Genomic DNA, 25521 nt, shown 5'->3' with positions numbered 1-25521 from the left:
TCAATTATTTAATTGGAATTTAATTTCACTTCCTGAATTGACTGACTAGAATTTGAATTGTCTCTAACCCTGGTACAGGTCCAGAGAACAGCTGATGATGAGAGCTAACAGTCTGAAGAAAGCACTGAGCCAGATCATCGAACAGGCTGGGAAAGGTACTACACATACAGCACCTTCAGAAAGTATTCAGACCATTTGACTTGTTTCACATTTTGTTACGTTACAGCCTTATTCTAAAATTGCTTTAATCCGTTCATCTTTGCCTCGATCCTGACTAGTCTCCCAGTCACTGCCGCTAAAAAACATCTCCACAAGCATGATGCAGCCACCACCTTGCTTCACCGTAGGGATGGTGCCAGGTTTCCTCCAGACGTGACGCTTGGCATTCAGGCCAAAGAGTTCAATCTTGGTTTCATCAGACCAGAGAATCTTGTTTCTCATGGTCTGAGAGTCTTTAGGTACCTTTTGGAAAACTCCAAGCGGGCTGTCATGTGCCTTTTACTGAGGAGTGGCTTCCATCTGGCCACTCTACCATAAAGGTCTGATTGGTGGAGTGCTGCAGAGATGGTTGTCCTTCTGGAAGGTTCTCCCATCTCCACAGAGGAACTCTGGAACTCTGTCAGAGTGACCATTGGGTTCTGGGTCACCTCCCTGACCAAGGCCCTTCTCCATCGATCGCTCAGTTTGGCCGGCTGGCCAGCTCTAGGAAGAGTCTTGGTGGTTCCAAACTTCTTCCATTTAAGAATGATGGAGGCCACTGTGTTCTTGGGGACCTTTCATGCTGCAGAAATGTTTTGGTACCCTTCCCCAGATCTGTGCCTCGACACAATCCTGTCTCGGAGCTCTACGGACAATTCCTTCGACCTCATAGCTGTAAGGCTGTAATGTAACGAAATATGGACAAAATTGAGTCTGAATGCTTTCGGAAGGCACTGTACATGTACACAAACAAGAAACATACACATATAATGAATAATTATACACTGTTACTGTACACACACTTACAGAAGCACACGTACTGAAAACACCCACATAAAAGCTAACATAAACACACTGCATATCTCTCTCTGTCTCTGTCTCTCTCTCTCTGTCTCTCTCTCTCTGTCTCTCTCTCTCTGTCTGTCTCTCTCTCTGTCTCTCTCTCTCTCTCTCTCTCTGTCTGTCTCTCTCTCTGTCTCTCTCTCTCTGTCTCTCTCTCTCTGTCTGTCTGTCTCTCTCTCTGTCTCTCTCTCTCTCTGTCTGTCTCTGTCTCTCTCTCTCTGTCTCTGTCTCTCTCTCTTTCTCTCTAGTGGTAGATGAACAGAACAGACACACTCATATCCAGCACATGTCTTCCTCCTCGTCCATAAAGAGAGAGAACAGTGAGGAGCTGAAAGAGCCAGAACCACGTGAGTGACAACCAGTTAAAATAGCAGCACAGTTACAATACATTATATATGTTCATAATATCATTATGACACTTAGTAAGTGATACCATGAAGAAGTTATGGATAAATTACAATCTTTGTTCCATCATTTGATCAATTTCTTAATTATGAATCCTACTCTAAAATCTCTGTAACTTCCATTTCCAGTCAATAGCATTTATTGGACTGAGGGCCCAGTTAAAGGTGCACTATGCAGAAATCAATCCGCCATTTCCTGGTTGCTAAAATTCTAATTGTTTGCCTAATTTCAGTCATTGAGTAGAGAATCATTGTACCATCTAAACGGCTGTGAAATATATTTTCCTTAAACAATAATATTGTATTTTCAGCTGTTTGAAGCTGGTGTACAAAACCCAAAGTAAAAGATGCTAAACAAAACTTCAGTACAGGAAGCATAAGAATTGGACACATAGAACAGATATACTGCTTCTTAGACTTGCTTTCAATGGGAATGATCTATAACTCATATTTCTATGTGAATTTGGTCGGGTCTCCCAAAAAGTTACATATTGTAGCCTTAATATTTTATTTCTAAATAACAATGTCCAAAGAAAAATCACACTTAATACTCTCTTTCTCTGTCCATTTACCCATGATGCCTCTCTCAGGTCACATCAGTTTGAGCCCCACCACTTCCTCTGGCATCGTCTTGGAGAAACCAGAGAGCCTCAGCCCTCCATCCTTTAACGAGGAGTAAGAATCAATCAATCAGTCAATCGATCAATGTATTCATCATTGAAGATATGACAGTGGTTGTGATGTACCTCAGTTACAATACACACACACACACAATACATGGCTCTCTCTTAAAAGGTAATGTATTGAGGATGCTAATGGTAGTTGTGTGTGTCTGTGTGCTCCTCTCTAGTCAGTGTTCAGAGAAATGTGTACTGAACAATTACTTTGGGATCGGTCTGGATGCTAAGATCTCCCTGGAGTTTAACAACAAGAGAGATGAACACCCCAAGAAATGCAGGTACTGCCTGCATGCTCAACACATAAACATTCAAGTTGAAATGTAACATTCTGTGTGCAGTTGTAGATATTTTGAGTCTCCTCCCTCTGTCTTTCTCTCTCTGTCTCTGTGTCTGTGTCTCTGTGTCTCTGTGTCTGTGTCTCTGTGTCTGTGTCTCTGTGTCTCTGTCTGTGTCTCTGTCTGTGTCTCTGTCTGTGTCTCTGTCTGTGTCTCTGTCTGTGTCTCTGTCTGTCTGTCTGTGTCTCTCTCTCTCTCTGTCTCTCTCTCTCTCTGTCTCTCTCTCTGTCTGTCTCTCTCTCTCTCTCTCTGTCTGTCTCTCTCTGTCTCTCTCTCTCTCTCTCTCTGCAGTAGTCGTACTAAGAACAAGTTGTGGTATGGGGTGATGGGAACCAAGGAGCTGGTGCATAAGACGTATAAGAACCTGGAGCAACGGGTACTGTTGGAGGTAAGGTCCCGGACACGGGTACTGTTGGAGGTGAGGTCCCGGACACGGGTACTGTTGGAGGTGAGGTCCCGGACACGGGCACTGTTGGAGGTGAGGTCCCGGACACGGGCACTGTTGGAGGTGAGGTCCCGGACACGGGCACTGTTGGAGGTGAGGTCCCGGACACGGGCACTGTTGGAGGTGAGGTCCCGGACACGGGCACTGTTGGAGGTGAGGTCCCGGACACGGGCACTGTTGGAGGTGAGGTCCCGGTCACGGGCACTGTTGGAGGTGAGGTCCCGGACACGGGTAGCGTTGGAGGTGAGGTTCCGCACCTCTAAGGAATAAAGAAATATGCTCTAGTAGTCTATTGTGACGCTCCATCCTCTCTGACGTTGTGGTGTAGTTATCTTTAATACTACTAGTACGTCTTAGACAGTGACATGTTGTTTAGTGGATCAGAATCATCCTACCATTGACTCTGACTTGTATAAACAAACAAGTGTTATTTTCCCTCCTTCATCTCTCTCTCTCTCTCTCTCTCTCTCTCTCTCTCTCTCTCTCTCTCTCTCTCTCTCTCTCTCTCTCTCTCTCTCTCTCTCTCCTTTTCTCTCTCTCTCTCTCTCTCTCTCTCCTTTTCTCCCTCTCTCTCTCTCTCTCTCTCTCTCTCTCTCTCTCCTTTTCTCTCTCTCTCTCTCTCTCCTTTTCTCCCTCTTTCTTTCTTTCTCTCTCCAGTGTGATGGTGTCTCTATATGTCTGCCCAGTCTTCAGGGACTGGCTGTTCTCAACATCCCCAGCTATGCAGGAGGAATCAACTTCTGGGGTGGCACCAAAGAGGACAGCGTTAGTATTTCTCTGTTTACATTTACACAGTCTTATTCATTATTGAATTGAATTGTTGACTGATTTTGAATGTGCATTTGATCCCAAATTTCCTCACACTGGAAAAGATGTGTTCTGTCTTTGCATTAGTGGACAGTTTATAATGAAAGTTAAATGTAGTATCATTGTTATTGTGTGTGTGTGTGTGAAGAACTTTGGCGCCCCGTCATTTGACGATAAGAAGCTGGAGGTTGTGGCTGTGTTTGGCAGTATGCAGATGGCTGTATCCAGAGTCATCAACATCCAACACCACCGCATCGCACAGGTAACACACACACACACACCACCACATCGCACAGGTAACACACACACACCACCGCATCGCACAGGTAACACACACACACACACACACACACACACGTATTGTTAAACAACTCTTTCTCCTATGAGTCTGACTTCCGATTTATTTCCCTCCCTCCCTCCCTCGCTCTCTCTCTGTCTCCTTGTCCTTCTCCAGTGTCGTCAGGTAAAGATCACTATCCTAGGAGATGAAGGGGTACCAGTACAGGTGGATGGTGAAGCATGGATTCAGCCCCCAGGGATAGTCAAGATCACACACAAGAACAGAGCTCAGATGCTCACCAGAGACAGGGTAGGTGTGTGCGTGGGTTTTGAGCAGTAAGCTTTTGTTCCAGGCCAGTTCTGACACACCTAATTCCATTTAGCAAATATTAGTTTGTCGAATGAGGTGAGTGCCGGGCTGGAACAGAAGCCTACACGCCAGAGTTGAGGAACACTGCATTAGGGCAACAGATTTATCTGATAAACCTCTACGCATCCATCATGTCCGCTCTGTTCATTATATTTCTACATTCTATTTCTAAGTTCCAGAACTTTGAGAGGACTCTGAAATCTCTCTATGGCTCTAATTCTATCTGTTCTGTGTTTACATTCCAGAACTTTGAGAGGACTCTGACGTCATGGGAGGACAAGAGGAAGATTGACAGCTACCATTCCTCCAGGCCCCTCCTCAACTCTCAGCAATCTATGGAATACCTGACAGAGGAGGAGTGTGCTCAAGTACAGCAGCTGGGCATGGTGGCTGACACACTCATCACTAGGTGTGTGTGTGTGTGTGTGTGTGTGTGTGTGTGTGTGTGTGTGTGTGTGTGTGTGTGTGTGTGTGTGTGTGTGTGTGTGTGTGTGTGTGTGTGTGTGTGTGCAGCAGCTGGGCATGGTGGCTGACACACTCATCACTAGGTGTGTGTGTGTGTGTACAGCAGCTAGGCATGGTGTACACTCATCAAGAGGTGCGTGTTCAATTACATTTTAGATTAACAAATAGCATTTTTTATTTTTGTGTTTAGATTTTGTATGTATCCTTTCCGGTGCCGGGTGATGTGACAGATAATGGACACGATGAAAGAGAGAATTCTCCATAAAACAGCAGGAAGCATTTTGTGATTGTATGTTTTTTCCTTTCAAGTGACAACTACCAGAATTCAGTGGCTGCAGCGCTACAATCGATGACATCATAGCTACATACCAATACATTGAAAAAAATACAAAAGTCCTATTTGTCTCGCTGTTGTCCAGCTTGCTAGCATGAGGCAGCTCAGTTCTCAGTGTGTGTGTATGGAGGTACAGTAGCATGGACACAGGGTGGGTGTATAGAGGTACAGTAGCATGGACACAGGGTGGGTGTATAGAGGTAACATGGACACGGGGTGGGTGTATAGAGGTAACATGGACACAGGGTGGGTGTATGGAGGTACAGTAGCATGGACACAGGGTGGGTGTATAGAGGTAACATGGACACAGGGTGGGTGTATAGAGGTAACATGGACACAGGGTGGGTGTATAGAGGTAACATGGACACGGGGTGGGTGTATAGAGGTAACATGGACACGGGGTGGGTGTATAGAGGTAACATGGACACGGGGTGGGTGTATAGAGGTAACATGGACACAGGGTGGGTGTATAGAGGTAACATGGACACAGGGTGGGTGTATAGAGGTAACATGGACACGGGGTGGGTGTATAGAGGTAACATGGACACGGGGTGGGTGTATAGAGGTAACATGGACACGGGGTGGGTGTATAGAGGTAACATGGACACGGGGTGGGTGTATAGAGGTAACATGGACACGGGGTGGGTGTATAGAGGTAACATGGACACGGGGTGGGTGTATAGAGGTAACATGGACACGGGGTGGGTGTATAGAGGTAACATGGACACGGGGTGGGTGTATAGAGGTAACATGGACACGGGGTGGGTGTATAGAGGTAACATGGACACGGGGTGGGTGTATAGAGGTAACATGGACACGGGGTGGGTGTATAGAGGTAACATGGACACGGGGTGGGTGTATAGAGGTAACATGGACACGGGGTGGGTGTATAGAGGTAACATGGACACGGGGTGGGTGTATAGAGGTAACATGGACACGGGGTGGGTGTATAGAGGTAACATGGACACGGGGTGGGTGTATAGAGGTAACATGGACACGGGGTGGGTGTATAGAGGTAACATGGACACGGGGTGGGTGTATAGAGGTAACATGGACACGGGGTGGGTGTATAGAGGTAACATGGACACGGGGTGGGTGTATAGAGGTAACATGGACACGGGGTGGGTGTATAGAGGTAACATGGACACGGGGTGGGTGTATAGAGGTAACATGGACACAGGGTGGGTGTATAGAGGTAACATGGACACAGGGTGGGTGTATAGAGGTAACATGGACACGGGGGAAGTAAAGGGTTCCGTGTTCCTGAGAAGTTGCTCCAAAACATGGAATAGAAAGTTTAACACCAGAACCAAACTGTCATTTTGACCCTTGACACAAGTTTAGGCCTATTTAGACATGAAATACATATTTCTAAAATGTAATTACATTTGAAAAAGTAGTGACGTTTCAATTCAAAAAGTCTAATTCAATGGTTTCATTTCTATCACAGTACTTAATACAGTGTTGTATTGTGTCCTATAGGATAACATTAATACAGTGTTGTATTGTCCTATAGGATTACATTAATACAGTGTTGTATTGTCCTATAGGAAACATTAATACAGTGTTGTATTGTGTCCTATAGGAAACATTAATACAGTGTTGTATTGTGTCCTATAGGAAACATTAATACAGTGTTGTATTGTCCTATAGGATAACATGAATACAGTGTTGTATTGTGTCCTATAGGATAACATTAATACAGTGTTGTATTGTTCTATAGGATAACATTAATACAGTGTTGTATTGTTCTATAGGATAACATTAATACAGTGTTGTATTGTCCTATAGGATAACATTAATACAGTGTTGTATTGTCCTATAGGATAACATTAATACAGTGTTGTATTGTTCTATAGGATAACATTAATACAGTGTTGTATTGTCCTATAGGATTACATTAATACAGTGTTGTATTGTCCTATAGGATAACATGAATACAGTGTTGTATTGTCCTATAGGATAACATTAATACAGTGTTGTATTGTCCTATAGGATAACATTAATACAGTGTTGTATTGTCCTATAGGATAACATGAATACAGTGTTGTATTGTGTCCTATAGGATAACATTAATACAGTGTTGTATTGTGTCCTATAGGATAACATGAATACAGTGTTGTATTGTCCTATAGGATAACATTAATACAGTGTTGTATTGTGTCCTATAGGATAACATTAATACAGTGTTGTATTGTGTCCTATAGGATAACATTAATACAGTGTTGTATTGTCCTATAGGATAACATTAATACAGTGTTGTATTGTCCTATAGGATAACATTAATACAGTGTTGTATTGTCCTATAGGATAACATGAATACAGTGTTGTATTGTCCTATAGGAAACATTAATACAGTGTTGTATTGTCCTATAGGATAACATTAATACAGTGTTGTATTGTCCTATAGGATAACATTAATACAGTGTTGTATTGTCCTATAGGATAACATGAATACAGTGTTGTATTGTCCTATAGGATAACATTAATACAGTGTTGTATTGTCCTATAGGATAACATTAATACAGTGTTGTATTGTCCTATAGGAAACATTAATACAGTGTTGTATTGTGTCCTATAGGATAACATTAATACAGTGTTGTATTGTGTCCTATAGGATTACATTAATACAGTGTTGTATTGTGTCCTATAGGATAACATTAATACAGTGTTGTATTGTCCTATAGGATAACATTAATACAGTGTTGTATTGTCCTATAGGATAACATTAATACAGTGTTGTATTGTGTCCTATAGGATAACATGAATACAGTGTTGTATTGTGTCCTATAGGATAACATGAATACAGTGTTGTATTGTCCTATAGGATAACATGAATACAGTGTTGTATTGTCCTATAGGATAACATTAATACAGTGTTGTATTGTCCTATAGGAAACATTAATACAGTGTTGTATTGTGTCCTATAGGATAACATTAATACAGTGTTGTATTGTCCTATAGGATAACATTAATACAGTGTTGTATTGTCCTATAGGATTACATTAATACAGTGTTGTATTGTCCTATAGGAAACATTAATACAGTGTTGTATTGTCCTATAGGATAACATTAATACAGTGTTGTATTGTCCTATAGGATAACATTAATACAGTGTTGTATTGTGTCCTATAGGAAACATTAATACAGTGTTGTATTGTGTCCTATAGGAAACATTAATACAGTGTTGTATTGTGTCCTATAGGATAACATTAATACAGTGTTGTATTGTCCTATAGGATAACATTAATACAGTGTTGTATTGTCCTATAGGAAACATTAATACAGTGTTGTATTGTCCTATAGGATAACATTAATACAGTGTTGTATTGTGTCCTATAGGATAACATTAATACAGTGTTGTATTGTGTCCTATAGGATAACATTAATACAGTGTTGTATTGTCCTATAGGATAACATTAATACAGTGTTGTATTGTCCTATAGGATAACATGAATACAGTGTTGTATTGTCCTATAGGAAACATTAATACAGTGTTGTATTGTGTCCTATAGGATAACATTAATACAGTGTTGTATTGTCCTATAGGATAACATTAATACAGTGTTGTATTGTCCTATAGGATAACATTAATACAGTGTTGTATTGTGTCCTATAGGATAACATTAATACAGTGTTGTATTGTGTCCTATAGGATAACATGAATACAGTGTTGTATTGTGTCCTATAGGAAACATTAATACAGTGTTGTATTGTCCTATAGGATAACATTAATACAGTGTTGTATTGTGTCCTATAGGAAACATTAATACAGTGTTGTATTGTGTCCTATAGGATAACATTAATACAGTGTTGTATTGTGTCCTATAGGATAACATTAATACAGTGTTGTATTGTCCTATAGGATAACATTAATACAGTGTTGTATTGTCCTATAGGATAACATGAATACAGTGTTGTATTGTCCTATAGGAAACATTAATACAGTGTTGTATTGTGTCCTATAGGATAACATTAATACAGTGTTGTATTGTCCTATAGGATAACATTAATACAGTGTTGTATTGTGTCCTATAGGATAACATTAATACAGTGTTGTATTGTCCTATAGGATAACATTAATACAGTGTTGTATTGTCCTATAGGATAACATTAATACAGTGTTGTATTGTGTCCTATAGGATAACATTAATACAGTGTTGTATTGTCCTATAGGATAACATTAATACAGTGTTGTATTGTCCTATAGGATAACATTAATACAGTGTTGTATTGTGTCCTATAGGATAACATTAATACAGTGTTGTATTGTGTCCTATAGGATAACATTAATACAGTGTTGTATTGTCCTATAGGATTACATTAATACAGTGTTGTATTGTCCTATAGGAAACATTAATACAGTGTTGTATTGTCCTATAGGATAACATTAATACAGTGTTGTATTGTCCTATAGGATAACATTAATACAGTGTTGTATTATCCTATAGGATTACATTAATACAGTGTTGTATTGTCCTATAGGATAACATGAATACAGTGTTGTATTGTCCTATAGGAAACATTAATACAGTGTTGTATTGTTCTATAGGAAACATTAATACAGTGTTGTATTGTCCTATAGGAAACATTAATACAGTGTTGTATTGTCCTATAGGATAACATTAATACAGTGTTGTATTGTCCTATAGGAAACATTAATACAGTGTTGTATTGTCCTATAGGATAACATGAATACAGTGTTGTATTGTCCTATAGGATAACATTAATACAGTGTTGTATTGTGTCCTATAGGATAACATTAATACAGTGTTGTATTGTGTCCTGTAGGATAACATTAATACAGTGTTGTATTGTCCTATAGGATAACATTAATACAGTGTTGTATTGTGTCCTATAGGATAACATTAATACAGTGTTGTATTATCCTATAGGATAACATTAATACAGTGTTGTATTGTGTCCTATAGGATAACATTAATACAGTGTTGTATTGTGTCCTATAGGAAACATTAATACAGTGTTGTATTGTCCTATAGGATAACATTAATACAGTGTTGTATTGTCCTATAGGATAACATTAATACAGTGTTGTATTGTTCTATAGGATAACATTAATACAGTGTTGTATTGTCCTATAGGATAACATTAATACAGTGTTGTATTGTGTCCTATAGGATAACATTAATACAGTGTTGTATTGTGTCCTATAGGATAACATTAATACAGTGTTGTATTGTCCTATAGGATAACATTAATACAGTGTTGTATTGTCCTATAGGATTACATTAATACAGTGTTGTATTGTCCTATAGGATAACATTAATACAGTGTTGTATTGTCCTATAGGATAACATTAATACAGTGTTGTATTGTCCTATAGGAAACATTAATACAGTGTTGTATTGTCCTATAGGAAACATTAATACAGTGTTGTATTGTCCTATAGGATAACATTAATACAGTGTTGTATTGTCCTATAGGATAACATTAATACAGTGTTGTATTGTCCTATAGGAAACATTAATACAGTGTTGTATTGTCCTATAGGATAACATTAATACAGTGTTGTATTATCCTATAGGATAACATTAATACAGTGTTGTATTGTGTCCTATAGGATAACATTAATACAGTGTTGTATTGTCCTATAGGAAACATTAATACAGTGTTGTATTGTCCTATAGGATAACATTAATACAGTGTTGTATTGTCCTATAGGATAACATTAATACAGTGTTGTATTGTCCTATAGGATAACATTAATACAGTGTTGTATTGTCCTATAGGATAACATTAATACAGTGTTGTATTGTGTCCTATAGGATAACATTAATACAGTGTTGTATTGTTCTATAGGATAACATTAATACAGTGTTGTATTGTGTCCTATAGGATAACATTAATACAGTGTTGTATTGTCCTATAGGATAACATTAATACAGTGTTGTATTGTCCTATAGGAAACATTAATACAGTGTTGTATTGTGTCCTATAGGATAACATTAATACAGTGTTGTATTGTGTCCTATAGGATAACATTAATACAGTGTTGTATTGTCCTATAGGATAACATTAATACAGTGTTGTATTGTCCTATAGGAAACATTAATACAGTGTTGTATTGTGTCCTATAGGATAACATTAATACAGTGTTGTATTGTGTCCTATAGGATAACATTAATACAGTGTTGTATTGTCCTATAGGATAACATTAATACAGTGTTGTATTGTCCTATAGGATAACATTAATACAGTGTTGTATTGTGTCCTATAGGATAACATTAATACAGTGTTGTATTGTTCTATAGGATAACATTAATACAGTGTTGTATTGTGTCCTATAGGATAACATTAATACAGTGTTGTATTGTCCTATAGGATAACATTAATACAGTGTTGTATTGTCCTATAGGAAACATTAATACAGTGTTGTATTGTGTCCTATAGGATAACATTAATACAGTGTTGTATTGTGTCCTATAGGATAACATTAATACAGTGTTGTATTGTCCTATAGGATAACATTAATACAGTGTTGTATTGTTCTATAGGATAACATGAATACAGTGTTGTATTGTGTCCTATAGGATAACATTAATACAGTGTTGTATTGTCCTATAGGATAACATTAATACAGTGTTGTATTGTTCTATAGGAAACATTAATACAGTGTTGTATTGTGTCCTATAGGAAACATTAATACAGTGTTGTATTGTGTCCTATAGGATAACATGAATACAGTGTTGTATTGTGTCCTATAGGAAACATGAATACAGTGTTGTATTGTCCTATAGGATAACATTAATACAGTGTTGTATTGTCCTATAGGATAACATTAATACAGTGTTGTATTGTCCTATAGGATAACATTAATACAGTGTTGTATTGTCCTATAGGATAACATTAATACAGTGTTGTATTGTCCTATAGGATAACATTAATACAGTGTTGTATTGTCCTATAGGATAACATTAATACAGTGTTGTATTGTCCTATAGGAAACATTAATACAGTGTTGTATTGTCCTATAGGATAACATTAATACAGTGTTGTATTGTGTCCTATAGGATAACATGAATACAGTGTTGTATTGTCCTATAGGAAACATGAATACAGTGTTGTATTGTCCTATAGGAAACATTAATACAGTGTTGTATTGTCCTATAGGATAACATTAATACAGTGTTGTATTGTCCTATAGGATAACATTAATACAGTGTTGTATTGTCCTATAGGAAACATTAATACAGTGTTGTATTGTGTCCTATAGGATAACATTAATACAGTGTTGTATTGTCCTATAGGATAACATTAATACAGTGTTGTATTGTGTCCTATAGGATAACATTAATACAGTGTTGTATTGTGTCCTATAGGATAACATTAATACAGTGTTGTATTGTGTCCTATAGGATAACATTAATACAGTGTTGTATTGTGTCCTATAGGATAACATTAATACAGTGTTGTATTGTCCTATAGGATAACATTAATACAGTGTTGTATTGTCCTATAGGATAACATTAATACAGTGTTGTATTGTCCTATAGGATAACATTAATACAGTGTTGTATTGTCCTATAGGATAACATTAATACAGTGTTGTATTGTGTCCTATAGGATAACATTAATACAGTGTTGTATTGTGTCCTGTAGGATAACATTAATACAGTGTTGTATTGTCCTATAGGATAACATTAATACAGTGTTGTATTGTCCTATAGGATAACATGAATACAGTGTTGTATTGTGTCCTGTAGGATAACATTAATACAGTGTTGTATTGTCCTATAGGATAACATTAATACAGTGTTGTATTGTTCTATAGGAAACATTAATACAGTGTTGTATTGTCCTATAGGATTACATTAATACAGTGTTGTATTATCCTATAGGATAACATTAATACAGTGTTGTATTGTCCTATAGGATAACATTAATACAGTGTTGTATTGTGTCCTATAGGATAACATTAATACAGTGTTGTATTGTCCTATAGGATAACATTAATACAGTGTTGTATTGTGTCCTATAGGATAACATTAATACAGTGTTGTATTGTCCTATAGGATAACATTAATACAGTGTTGTATTGTTCTATAGGAAACATTAATACAGTGTTGTATTGTCCTATAGGATTACATTAATACAGTGTTGTATTGTCCTATAGGATAACATTAATACAGTGTTGTATTGTTCTATAGGAAACATTAATACAGTGTTGTATTGTCCTATAGGATTACATTAATACAGTGTTGTATTATCCTATAGGATTACATTAATACAGTGTTGTATTGTCCTATAGGATAACATTAATACAGTGTTGTATTGTTCTATAGGAAACATTAATACAGTGTTGTATTGTCCTATAGGATTACATTAATACAGTGTTGTATTATCCTATAGGATAACATTAATACAGTGTTGTATTGTCCTATAGGATTACATTAATACAGTGTTGTATTGTGTCCTATAGGATAACATTAATACAGTGTTGTATTGTCCTATAGGAAACATTAATACAGTGTTGTATTGTGTCCTATAGGATTACATTAATACAGTGTTGTATTGTCCTATAGGATAACATTAATACAGTGTTGTATTGTCCTATAGGAAACATTAATACAGTGTTGTATTGTCCTATAGGAAACATTAATACAGTGTTGTATTGTCCTATAGGATAACATTAATACAGTGTTGTATTGTCCTATAGGATTACATTAATACAGTGTTGTATTGTGTCCTATAGGATAACATTAATACAGTGTTGTATTGTGTCCTATAGGATAACATTAATACAGTGTTGTATTGTCCTATAGGATAACATTAATACAGTGTTGTATTGTGTCCTATAGGATAACATTAATACAGTGTTGTATTGTCCTATAGGATAACATTAATACAGTGTTGTATTGTCCTATAGGATAACATTAATACAGTGTTGTATTGTCCTATAGGAAACATTAATACAGTGTTGTATTGTCCTATAGGAAACATTAATACAGTGTTGTATTGTCCTATAGGATAACATTAATACAGTGTTGTATTGTCCTATAGGATAACATTAATACAGTGTTGTATTGTCCTATAGGATAACATGAATACAGTGTTGTATTGTCCTATAGGATAACATTAATACAGTGTTGTATTGTGTCCTATAGGATAACATTAATACAGTGTTGTATTGTCCTATAGGAAACATTAATACAGTGTTGTATTGTCCTATAGGATAACATTAATACAGTGTTGTATTGTCCTATAGGAAACATTAATACAGTGTTGTATTGTGTCCTATAGGATAACATTAATACAGTGTTGTATTGTGTCCTATAGGATAACATTAATACAGTGTTGTATTATCCTATAGGATAACATTAATACAGTGTTGTATTGTCCTATAGGATAACATTAATACAGTGTTGTATTGTGTCCTATAGGAAACATTAATACAGTGTTGTATTGTGTCCTATAGGATAACATTAATACAGTGTTGTATTGTCCTATAGGATAACATTAATACAGTGTTGTATTGTCCTATAGGATAACATTAATACAGTGTTGTATTGTCCTATAGGATAACATTAATACAGTGTTGTATTGTGTCCTATAGGAAACATTAATATAGTGTTGTATTGTCCTATAGGATAACATGAATACAGTGTTGTATTGTGTCCTATAGGATAACGTTAATACAGTGTTGTATTGTGTCCTATAGGATAACATGAATACAGTGTTGTATTGTGTCCTATAGGATAACGTTAATACAGTGTTGTATTGTGTCCTATAGGATAACATTAATACAGTGTTGTATTGTCCTATAGGATAACATGAATACAGTGTTGTATTGTCCTATAGGATAACATTAATACAGTGTTGTATTGTGTCCTATAGGATAACATTAATACAGTGTTGTATTGTCCTATAGGAAACATTAATACAGTGTTGTATTGTCCTATAGGATAACATTAATACAGTGTTGTATTGTCCTATAGGAAACATTAATACAGTGTTGTATTGTGTCCTATAGGATAACATTAATACAGTGTTGTATTGTGTCCTATAGGATAACATTAATACAGTGTTGTATTATCCTATAGGATAACATTAATACAGTGTTGTATTGTCCTATAGGATAACATTAATACAGTGTTGTATTGTGTCCTATAGGAAACATTAATACAGTGTTGTATTGTGTCCTATAGGATAACATTAATACAGTGTTGTATTGTCCTATAGGATAACATTAATACAGTGTTGTATTGTCCTATAGGATAACATTAATACAGTGTTGTATTGTCCTATAGGATAACATTAATACAGTGTTGTATTGTGTCCTATAGGAAACATTAATATAGTGTTGTATTGTCCTATAGGATAACATGAATACAGTGTTGTATTGTGTCCTATAGGATAACGTTAATACAGTGTTGTATTGTGTCCTATAGGATAACATGAATACAGTGTTGTATTGTGTCCTATAGGATAACGTTAATACAGTGTTGTATTGTGTCCTATAGGATAACATTAATACAGTGTTGTATTGTGTCCTATAGGATAACATTAATACAGTGTTGTATTGTGTCCTATAGGAAACATTAATATAGTGTTGTATTGTCCTATAGGATAACATGAATACAGTGTTGTATTGTGTCCTATAGGATAACGTTAATACAGTGTTGTATTGTGTCCTATAGGATAACATTAATACAGTGTTGTATTGTCCTATAGGATAACATTAATACAGTGTTGTATTGTCCTATAGGATAACATTAATACAGTGTTGTATTGTGTCCTATAGGAAACATTAATATAGTGTTGTATTGTCCTATAGGATAACATGAATACAGTGTTGTATTGTGTCCTATAGGATAACGTTAATAAAGTGTTGTATTGTGTCCTATAGGATAACATTAATACAGTGTTGTATTGTCCTATAGGATTACATTAATACAGTGTTGTATTGTGTCCTATAGGAAACATTAATACAGTGTTGTATTGTGTCCTATAGGATAACATTAATACAGTGTTGTATTGTCCTATAGGATAACATTAATACAGTGTTGTATTGTGTCCTATAGGATAACATTAATACAGTGTTGTATTGTCCTATAGGATAACATTAATACAGTGTTGTATTGTCCTATAGGATAACATTAATACAGTGTTGTATTGTGTCCTATAGGATAACATTAATACAGTGTTGTATTGTCCTATAGGATAACATTAATACAGTGTTGTATTGTCCTATAGGATAACATTAATACAGTGTTGTATTGTCCTATAGGATAACATTAATACAGTGTTGTATTGTCCTATAGGATAACATGAATACAGTGTTGTATTGTCCTATAGGATAACATTAATACAGTGTTGTATTGTGTCCTATAGGATAACATTAATACAGTGTTGTATTGTGTCCTATAGGATAACATTAATACAGTGTTGTATTGTCCTATAGGATAACATTAATACAGTGTTGTATTGTGTCCTATAGGATAACATTAATACAGTGTTGTATTGTGTCCTATAGGATAACATTAATACAGTGTTGTATTGTCCTATAGGATAACATGAATACAGTGTTGTATTGTCCTATAGGATAACATTAATACAGTGTTGTATTGTCCTATAGGATAACATTAATACAGTGTTGTATTGTCCTATAGGATAACATTAATACAGTGTTGTATTGTGTCCTATAGGATAACATTAATACAGTGTTGTATTGTCCTATAGGATAACATTAATACAGTGTTGTATTGTCCTATAGGATTACATTAATACAGTGTTGTATTGTGTCCTATAGGATAACATTAATACAGTGTTGTATTGTCCTATAGGATAACATTAATACAGTGTTGTATTGTCCTATAGGATAACATTAATACAGTGTTGTATTGTCCTATAGGAAACATGAATACAGTGTTGTATTGTGTCCTATAGCATAACATTAATACAGTGTTGTATTGTCCTATAGGATAACATTAATACAGTGTTGTATTGTCCTATAGGATAACATTAATACAGTGTTGTATTGTCCTATAGGATAACATGAATACAGTGTTGTATTGTCCTATAGGATAACATTAATACAGTGTTGTATTGTTCTATAGGATAACATTAATACAGTGTTGTATTGTGTCCTATAGGATAACATTAATACAGTGTTGTATTGTCCTATAGGATAACATTAATACAGTGTTGTATTGTCCTATAGGATAACATTAATACAGTGTTGTATTGTGTCCTATAGGATTACATTAATACAGTGTTGTATTGTCCTATAGGATAACATTAATACAGTGTTGTATTGTGTCCTATAGGATAACATTAATACAGTGTTGTATTGTGTCCTATAGGATAACATGAATACAGTGTTGTATTGTCCTATAGGATTACATTAATACAGTGTTGTATTGTCCTATAGGAAACATTAATACAGTGTTGTATTGTCCTATAGGATAACATTAATACAGTGTTGTATTGTCCTATAGGATAACATTAATACAGTGTTGTATTGTCCTATAGGAAACATTAATACAGTGTTGTATTGTCCTATAGGATAACATTAATACAGTGTTGTATTGTCCTATAGGAAACATGAATACAGTGTTGTATTGTCCTATAGGAAACATTAATACAGTGTTGTATTGTCCTATAGGAAACATTAATACAGTGTTGTATTGTCCTATAGGATAACATTAATACAGTGTTGTATTGTCCTATAGGATAACATTAATACAGTGTTGTATTGTGTCCTATAGGATAACATTAATATAGTGTTGTATTGTCCTATAGGATAACATGAATACAGTGTTGTATTGTGTCCTATAGGATAACATTAATACAGTGTTGTATTGTGTCCTATAGGATAACATGAATACAGTGTTGTATTGTCCTATAGGATAACATTAATACAGTGTTGTATTGTGTCCTATAGGAAACATTAATACAGTGTTGTATTGTCCTATAGGATAACATGAATACAGTGTTGTATTGTCCTATAGGATAACATTAATACAGTGTTGTATTGTGTCCTATAGGATAACATGAATACAGTGTTGTATTGTCCTATAGGATAACATTAATACAGTGTTGTATTGTTCTATAGGAAACATGAATACAGTGTTGTATTGTCCTATAGGATAACATTAATACAGTGTTGTATTGTCCTATAGGATAACATTAATACAGTGTTGTATTGTCCTATAGGATAACATGAATACAGTGTTGTATTGTGTCCTATAGGATAACATTAATACAGTGTTGTATTGTCCTATAGGATAACATGAATACAGTGTTGTATTGTCCTATAGGATAAGAGACGTGGCTAAGACACACAAGCTGGTGGAACAGGAGTTAGCCCATGCTGTGAACGCCAGTGCCCTGGTCCTCAGTGAAGCCTTCCCTTCCAAGCCGTCCAGCCCTGAGGTAAGACAACTACACTGTCTAGCTGCTACCGTTCCCATGATCCCTTTCCTGATCAACATCATTTATTTCAACGCTATTCAAATCAAAAGGATGATGTATAAGAGTTTGCGTGTGTTCAGGGCCTTTTCCAATTTCTTTACATCTCTGAGCATCAAAGTACAATGGATAAAATGCAGAAGAGGCTGGTGGGAGGAGCGATACGAGGATGGGCTCGTTGTAATGGCTGGAATGGAATAAATGAAACAGTCACATGTGGTTTTCAGATGGTTTATACCGTTCCATTTATTCCATTCCAGCCATTACAATGAGCCTGTCCTCCTAGAACTCCACCCACCAGCCTCCTGTGGTAAAATGAGTAACTCCCCATTTTGAAGTGTTGTCCTCACCAGTTCTCTGTGCTCTTCAGTGTCTGAGTCGCAGTACAGCAGTGGAGATTGTGAACAGCAGTAAAGTCCTACAGCTGGAGACCACGATGCTGCTGGAGGGGAAACTACTGGTATACTATAACCCCTACTGGTATACTATAACCCCTACTGGTATACTATAACCCCTACTGGTATACTATAACCCCTACTGGTACACTATAACCCTCTACTGGTACACTATAACCACCTACTGGTATACTATAACCCCCTACTGGTATACTGTAACCCCTACTGGTATACTATAACCCCCTACTGGTATACTATAACCCCTACTGGTACACTATAACCCTCTACTGGTACACTATAACCACCTACTGGTATACTATAACCCCCTACTGGTATACTATAACCCCCTACTGGTATACTATAACCCCTACTGGTATACTATAACCCCTACTGGTATACTATAACCCCTACTGGTATACTGTAACCCCCTACTGGTATACTATAACCCCCTACTGGTATACTGTAACCCCCTACTGGTATACTGTAACCCCCTACTGGTATACTGTAACCCCTACTGGTATACTGTAACCCCCTACTGGTATACTGTAACCCCCTACTGGTATACTGTAACCCCCTACTGGTATACTGTAACCCCCTACTGGTATACTGTAACCCCCTACTGGTATACTATAACCCCCTACTGGTATACTGTACTGACCAACTCCTACTGTACTGCTCTGGTTCAGCTAATATCGTGAATTCGTAAACAGACCAACTCAGTACAGATTGTCTAATTTGGTTCGGTTCTGTTTGGCTCAGTAGTGTGAAAAAAGAGTTCTAATATTATGTCTGTGTTATCTATCTTCTCCCTCTCCTCCCTCTATCCCCCCTACTCCTCCCTCGCTCTTTCCTCCCTCTCTCCCCCCCTCCCTCTCTCCTTCCTCTCTCTCCCCCTCCCCCTCTCCTTCCCCTCTCTCCCCCTCCCTCTCTCCTTCCATCTCCTTCCTCTCTCTCCCGCTCCCTCTCTCCTCCCATTTCTCCTCCCTCACCTCCCTTTCTCTCCCCATCTCTCTCCTTTCTCTTTCTCCCCTCCATCTCTCATTCCCTCTCCCCTCCCTCTCTCCTTCCCTCTCCTCTCTCCTCCACCTTCCTCCCTCTCTCCTTCCCCCTCTTACTGTTTCAGGCGGACTCTCCCCAGGAAGAGGAGCTCCTCTCTACTCTCAGCAGTCTGAGTGCTGAACTCCACAAGCTGGATGATATACACTGGATTTGCCCTGCCATGCACTGCTCTGAGGAGGTGGCTGTGAGTGTGTGTTTGCAATCAAAAACAGCAGGAGTCATTTTTATTCAACCACTCAACTCTCCTTCCGTCCTCCCTCTATCCTTTCGCTCTCTCCTTCCCTCCCATCTCTCTCTCTCCAGGACACTGTGAGGGTGAGCGGTAAGAGCAGTATTAAGAAGAAGATGATGCCCAAGGTGAAGAGGGAGAGAGAGAAGCTCCACAAGCAGAAGTCCAATAGCTCTCTGTCGGGTAAGGATACAGGCCAGGCCCCCTGCTTTGAGGCCTGGAGGACAATAGGAAACTGGGTGGCCATTTTGGTTTTAACACAAGCATTTTGGGCCTAAGGCCCAGTGTTGATGGCAACCAAGAGTAAGAACTTCATTATTGTCTGGGGATTTTCTTACCAACCCTGGTCAAATATATGTGGAATTATGAATAACTTGGTATTGGACCACATGGGGCAGCAGGTAGCCTTGCGGTTAGAGCTTTGGGCCAGTAACCAAAAGGTTGCTGGTTTGAATCCCTGAGCCATCAAGGTGAAAAACCTGTCGATGTGACCTTGAACAAGGCACTTAACCCTAATTGCTCCAACTGTTGATAATGGCAGACCCAGAAATGGGATATGCAAAAAAACACATTTCCAATTCACACATGTGTACAATAGTGCATAAGCACCCACCAAATTATTATGTATTTGTTGTGTACATTTTCTACATAATTTGACTTTTATCAAGTTATTTGAGTTGATATATGAAGAGAAATATACCTGTAGTGATTTTATAAGAGTACCATGAAATATACTGTATAAAACAAATGGTGAACTATTGTTGTTATTGTCTGTCTCTCTCTAACAGGATCTTGGGATATTAAAGGTGGCGCATATGAGACGGCTCCTACAGGCAATTGAGGAACTTAACGCAAAGGCTTAACAAGGTACACCCATCACCATGGCAACCAGGGGAGGCGAGGGGTGTCACCCTCTTCTTCCTACGGGACGTGGGCTTTACCTACCGAGGGGTGAGAAGTACAAAATGATTCCACGACCCTCCCGCCTTTCAGCTAACACCTCCCCCTTGACTCTCAATGTCCTCCATTTTGAAATGGAGGAGGAGTTGTTTTTAACTAGGGGGTGTGTCTTTGCATCCTATTACAGCTTGGGGTCCTTTTATTGGGTCTATTTGGCCTGCTGACCCAAGAGGTGGGCGTGGCTTGAGACGAAAGCAGACAATCAGAGGAGAAGAGACGCTCTCTTAGCAACTTTTGTTTCCTTGACGACGCAATGTGTTTACGTAGCCGGAGCGCTCCTTTGCATGACATGAGCAGCCATTTTGTTTTTATTCTTAATCACTCCTCTTTTTGGCAGGCGTTTACACTACCCTTCCTCTTTTCTCTCTTTTTTGTAATCTTTCTTGACTTTCGCAACAACTTTCAGGACTTTTTTGTTTCCTCAAGAAGTCTGAAGACGACTTTGCTTTCTGTTCCTATCGCCGTAAGAACAACAAATGCAAATGAACAACAATGTAAACAACATCTCGAATTATTCTCACCTGCTAAACTCGAGACTCATAAATGTAAAAAAAGAAAAATAGACTATTGCAGGGTCATATTGAGGAATGTACTACATGTGTGCGTATTACCCTGTGAATATTCGTACTACCGTGTGAATATTCGTACTACCGTGTGAATATTCATACTACCGTGTGAATATTCGTACTACCATGTGAATATTCGTAAGGTAGTATGGCTGGCCTACATGGTACTGCAGTAGCTACTTACTGTAATATCCAAGCCACTATGACCATCTGATGTCTCCATCCCTGCATGCCTTCCACTCTTAACTATCCTATGAGATGGAAGAAGTAGCCCACTAGACACTGATCTAAGGTCAAGATTAGAATTAGGAGGGAAATCTGATCCTAGATCGGTGGTTAGGACAAACTTTCACCATGAGCTTATACATTCCCTAATGATCTCGATTGAATATATATATATATATATATATATTCTCTTGTAGAAATTGGGTAGCGCCTTATCTGAAGACACTTCTATAAACTTTTATTTTTTTATTACTTTATTAATAGGAAGAATAAATTCATAAATAATAATAAATTAGGAAATGGATACATTTATTACAACATCCTGTAATATCGTGAACATTTATTTAATCAATTTAATGCTGAACAAACTTGAAATAATGATATTTATAGTCAATCAGATAAAGTGTTAGCTATATGAATGTACTACTGTACCATTAGCATGCTGCCGTTAGAGGCTTTAATGAGGTACCTTTACATGTGTGGAAAGTTTCTTACCGGGTGCACTGGTTTTGAATGACATATGACGATTGTGTGTGTGTGTGTCGTTCATTTTACTGTATGTTGCCTTGCACTTTACAAAGCGAAACTTAAAGAACACATTTGTGCGCGTGTGTGTTGTAAAGTGACCGTTCACTTGTGGTTTTTATTGCTATGACAACGGTCCCTCTGTCGTATTTATGACAATGATCAATGTGTGTTAATATATAAATATAACCAAACGAATGTTAAAGTGTATGTATATATATATATATATATATATATATATATATATATATATATATATATATACACACACACACAGAGTACCAGTCAAAAGTTTGGACACACATACTGTACTCATTCAAGGGTTTTTCTTTATTTTTACTATTTTCTACATTGTAGAATAATAGTGAAGACATCAAAATTATGAAATAACATATATGGAATCATGTAGTATTTTAGATTCTTTAGAGTAGCCACCCTGCCTTGATGACAGCTTTGCATACTCTTGATATTCTGTCAACCAGTTTCATGAGGAATGCTTTTCCAACGGTCTTGAAGTAGTTCCCACATATGCTGAGCACTTGTTGGCTGCTTTTCCTTCACCCTGCGGTCCAACTCATCCCAAACCATCTCAATTGGATTGAGGTCGGGTGATTGTGGAGACCAGGTCATCTGATGCAGCACTCCATCACTCTCCTTGGTCTAATAGCCATTACACAGCCTGAATGTGTGTTTTGAGTCAAAGTCCTGTTGAAAAACAATTTATAGTCCCACTAAGCGCAAACCAGATGGGATGGCGTATCGCTGCAGAGTGCTGGTTAAGTGTGCCTTGAATTCTAAATAAATCACAGACAGTGTCACCAGCAAAGCACCTCCACACCATGACACCACCTCCTCCATGCTTCACGGTGGGAACCACACATGCGGAGATCATCCGTACACCTACTCTGCGTCTAACAAAGACCCGGCAGTTGGAACCAAAAATCTCAAATTTGGACTCATCAGACCAAAGGACAGATTTCCACCGGTCTAATGTCCATTGCTCGTGTTTCTTGGCCCAAGCAAGTCTCTTCTTATTGGTGTCCTTTAGTAGTGTTTTCTTTGCAGCAATTTGACCATGAAGGCCTGATTCACGCAGTCTCCTCTAAACAGTTGATGTTGAGATGTCTGTTAATTGAACTCTGAAGCATTTATTTGGGCTGCAATCTGAGGTGCAGGTAACTCTAATGAACTTATCCTTTTTAGCAGAGGTTTTATTTATTTATTTATTTATTTATTATTTCACCTTTATTTAACCAGGTAGGCAAGTTGAGAACAAGTTCTTATTTACAAAAACATTTTTTTTTTAAATGAGGTAACTCTGGGTCTTCCTTTCCTTTGGCGGTCCTCATGAGAGCCACTTTCATCATAGTGGTTGATGTTTTTTCTGGATTGACTGACCTTCATGTCTTAAAGTAATGATGGACTGTCGTTTATCTTTGCTTATTTGAGCTGTTCTTGCCATAATATGGACTTTGTCTTTTACCAAATAGGGCTATCTTCTGTATACCACCCCTACCTTGTCACAACACAACTGATTGGCTCAAACGCATTAAGATGGAATGAAATTCCACAAATGAACTTTTAAGAAGGCACACCTGTTAATTGAAATTCATTCCAGGTAACTACCTCATGAAGCTGGTTGAGAGAATGCCAAGAGGGTGCAAAGCTGTCATCAAGGCAAAGGGTGGTAACTTTAAAGAATCTTAAATATAAAATATATTTTGAATTGTTTAAAAAAAATTGGTTACTACATGATTCCATATGTGTTATTTTATAGTTTTTAATGTCTTCACTATTATTCTACAATGTAGAAAATAGTAAAAATAAAGAAACCCTGGAATGAGTAGGTGTGTCCAGACTTTTGACTGGTACTGTGTATAAAGGGTTCGTGGTACTGTATATGTTTTGCAGGGTTGCAAAATTCCAGTAACTCCCCAAATGCCCATGTTTTCTAGAAATCCTGATTGGAAGATGTTTTAACCAGAAGGAAAATCAGCAATCCTCCAACAAGGAAAGTCACAGGAAATTTGCAACCCTAATGTTCTCAGTCTGCACATCCTAATCTCATGGAAGACCGTATTCTCAAAAATGTTACTCCAATGTTAGGCCAACCGTTCCTTAGCAACTGTTTCTGTCTGTTGCGTGGTACTAGTATATCGGTACTGAACAGTATTGAAATCGTCATGTGACATAAAATATATAGCTGTCAATCGCCAAGGTACTGAGAGGAATGGAGAACAACGATGCAACAACATATCAAGTCATTAGGAAATGATTTGAAAACGTCTTGTCGGACTACATGTATGTAACATGTTATATGCCACGGTTGTGTATTTGACGACAGGTTTTTGTGAACTCACTTTGTCTTGTGAACGGACTCTGCTCTGCAATGCTCAAAACTGGACTTGATGTTGCACGTTGTTTGTTCAAAGATGTTGAATAATATTGTGCTGTTAATTGGTTGTGCTGGTTGATCGCTGTAACCAGGCTGGGAGGGCAGCCTTTGGACCTAACATTATTCCGTAGTCCTAAGTGTCAAGATGTTGTATATTATACTATTTAATGGTATAAATTGATAAGAAGGGATGTGATTGTGAATCTTTGATGTCATCACGTATTGGACTTGATTGAGTGTTCCAAATATACGTCATTTCAGCTTAGAGCCAAACCATTATTTTGACAGGTTACTCGACAAAAATGTTTACGTTGCCTATAAGCGATGATTTTTACAGGCATATGATTATTTTTTATCAGTGACTTTAGTCTGGGATTCGATCAAAAGGCACGTTGTCGTCGACTAAAGTGCTGCACGTGACTTTCAAAGGTAATTTACGATGTCCCAGGGTGCAGTGGGCTTGTCGACAACAGGCCTTTGCTTTGATTGAACTCTGGTCCTAGCCTGTCTGTGTGTGCTATCTAATCACGTGTGGCTCAGAGAGAGAAACGGGCTGAAATAAAATGTGGTCTGTGT

The 25521-nt window shown here is 37.4% G+C and overlaps 1 protein-coding gene across 5 annotated transcripts in view; it reads left to right on the top strand.

Moving 5' to 3' along the window:
- LOC106578051 (diacylglycerol kinase eta) overlaps positions 1-25520 on the top strand; it is an 88751-nt gene extending 63231 nt beyond the window's left edge. For 4 of the 5 annotated variants that reach the window (XM_082965292.1, XM_082965291.1, XM_082965290.1 and 1 more), the window contains 14 exons: positions 79-155; positions 1290-1388; positions 2036-2120; positions 2296-2403; positions 2752-2908; positions 3563-3670; positions 3861-3974; positions 4167-4301; positions 4607-4770; positions 18441-18555; positions 18962-19051; positions 20110-20229; positions 20349-20457; positions 21063-25520. In XM_082965292.1, coding sequence (XP_082821418.1) covers positions 79-155; positions 1290-1388; positions 2036-2120; positions 2296-2403; positions 2752-2908; positions 3563-3670; positions 3861-3974; positions 4167-4301; positions 4607-4770; positions 18441-18555; positions 18962-19051; positions 20110-20229; positions 20349-20457; positions 21063-21115 — 1534 coding nt within the window. In that variant the 3' untranslated portion in view covers positions 21116-25520. The remainder of the gene's footprint in view (positions 1-78; positions 156-1289; positions 1389-2035; positions 2121-2295; positions 2404-2751; positions 2909-3562; positions 3671-3860; positions 3975-4166; positions 4302-4606; positions 4771-18440; positions 18556-18961; positions 19052-20109; positions 20230-20348; positions 20458-21062) is intronic. The other variant, XM_045701580.2, reaches the window with a different exon arrangement.
- Position 25521: the final 1 nt, after the last annotated feature.

Source organism: Salmo salar, chromosome 18 (assembly GCF_965601325.2).
Source record: "Salmo salar chromosome 18, fSalSal1, whole genome shotgun sequence".
Lineage (NCBI taxonomy): Eukaryota > Metazoa > Chordata > Actinopteri > Salmoniformes > Salmonidae > Salmo > Salmo salar.
This window is presented reverse-complemented; position numbering and strand designations above follow the sequence as displayed.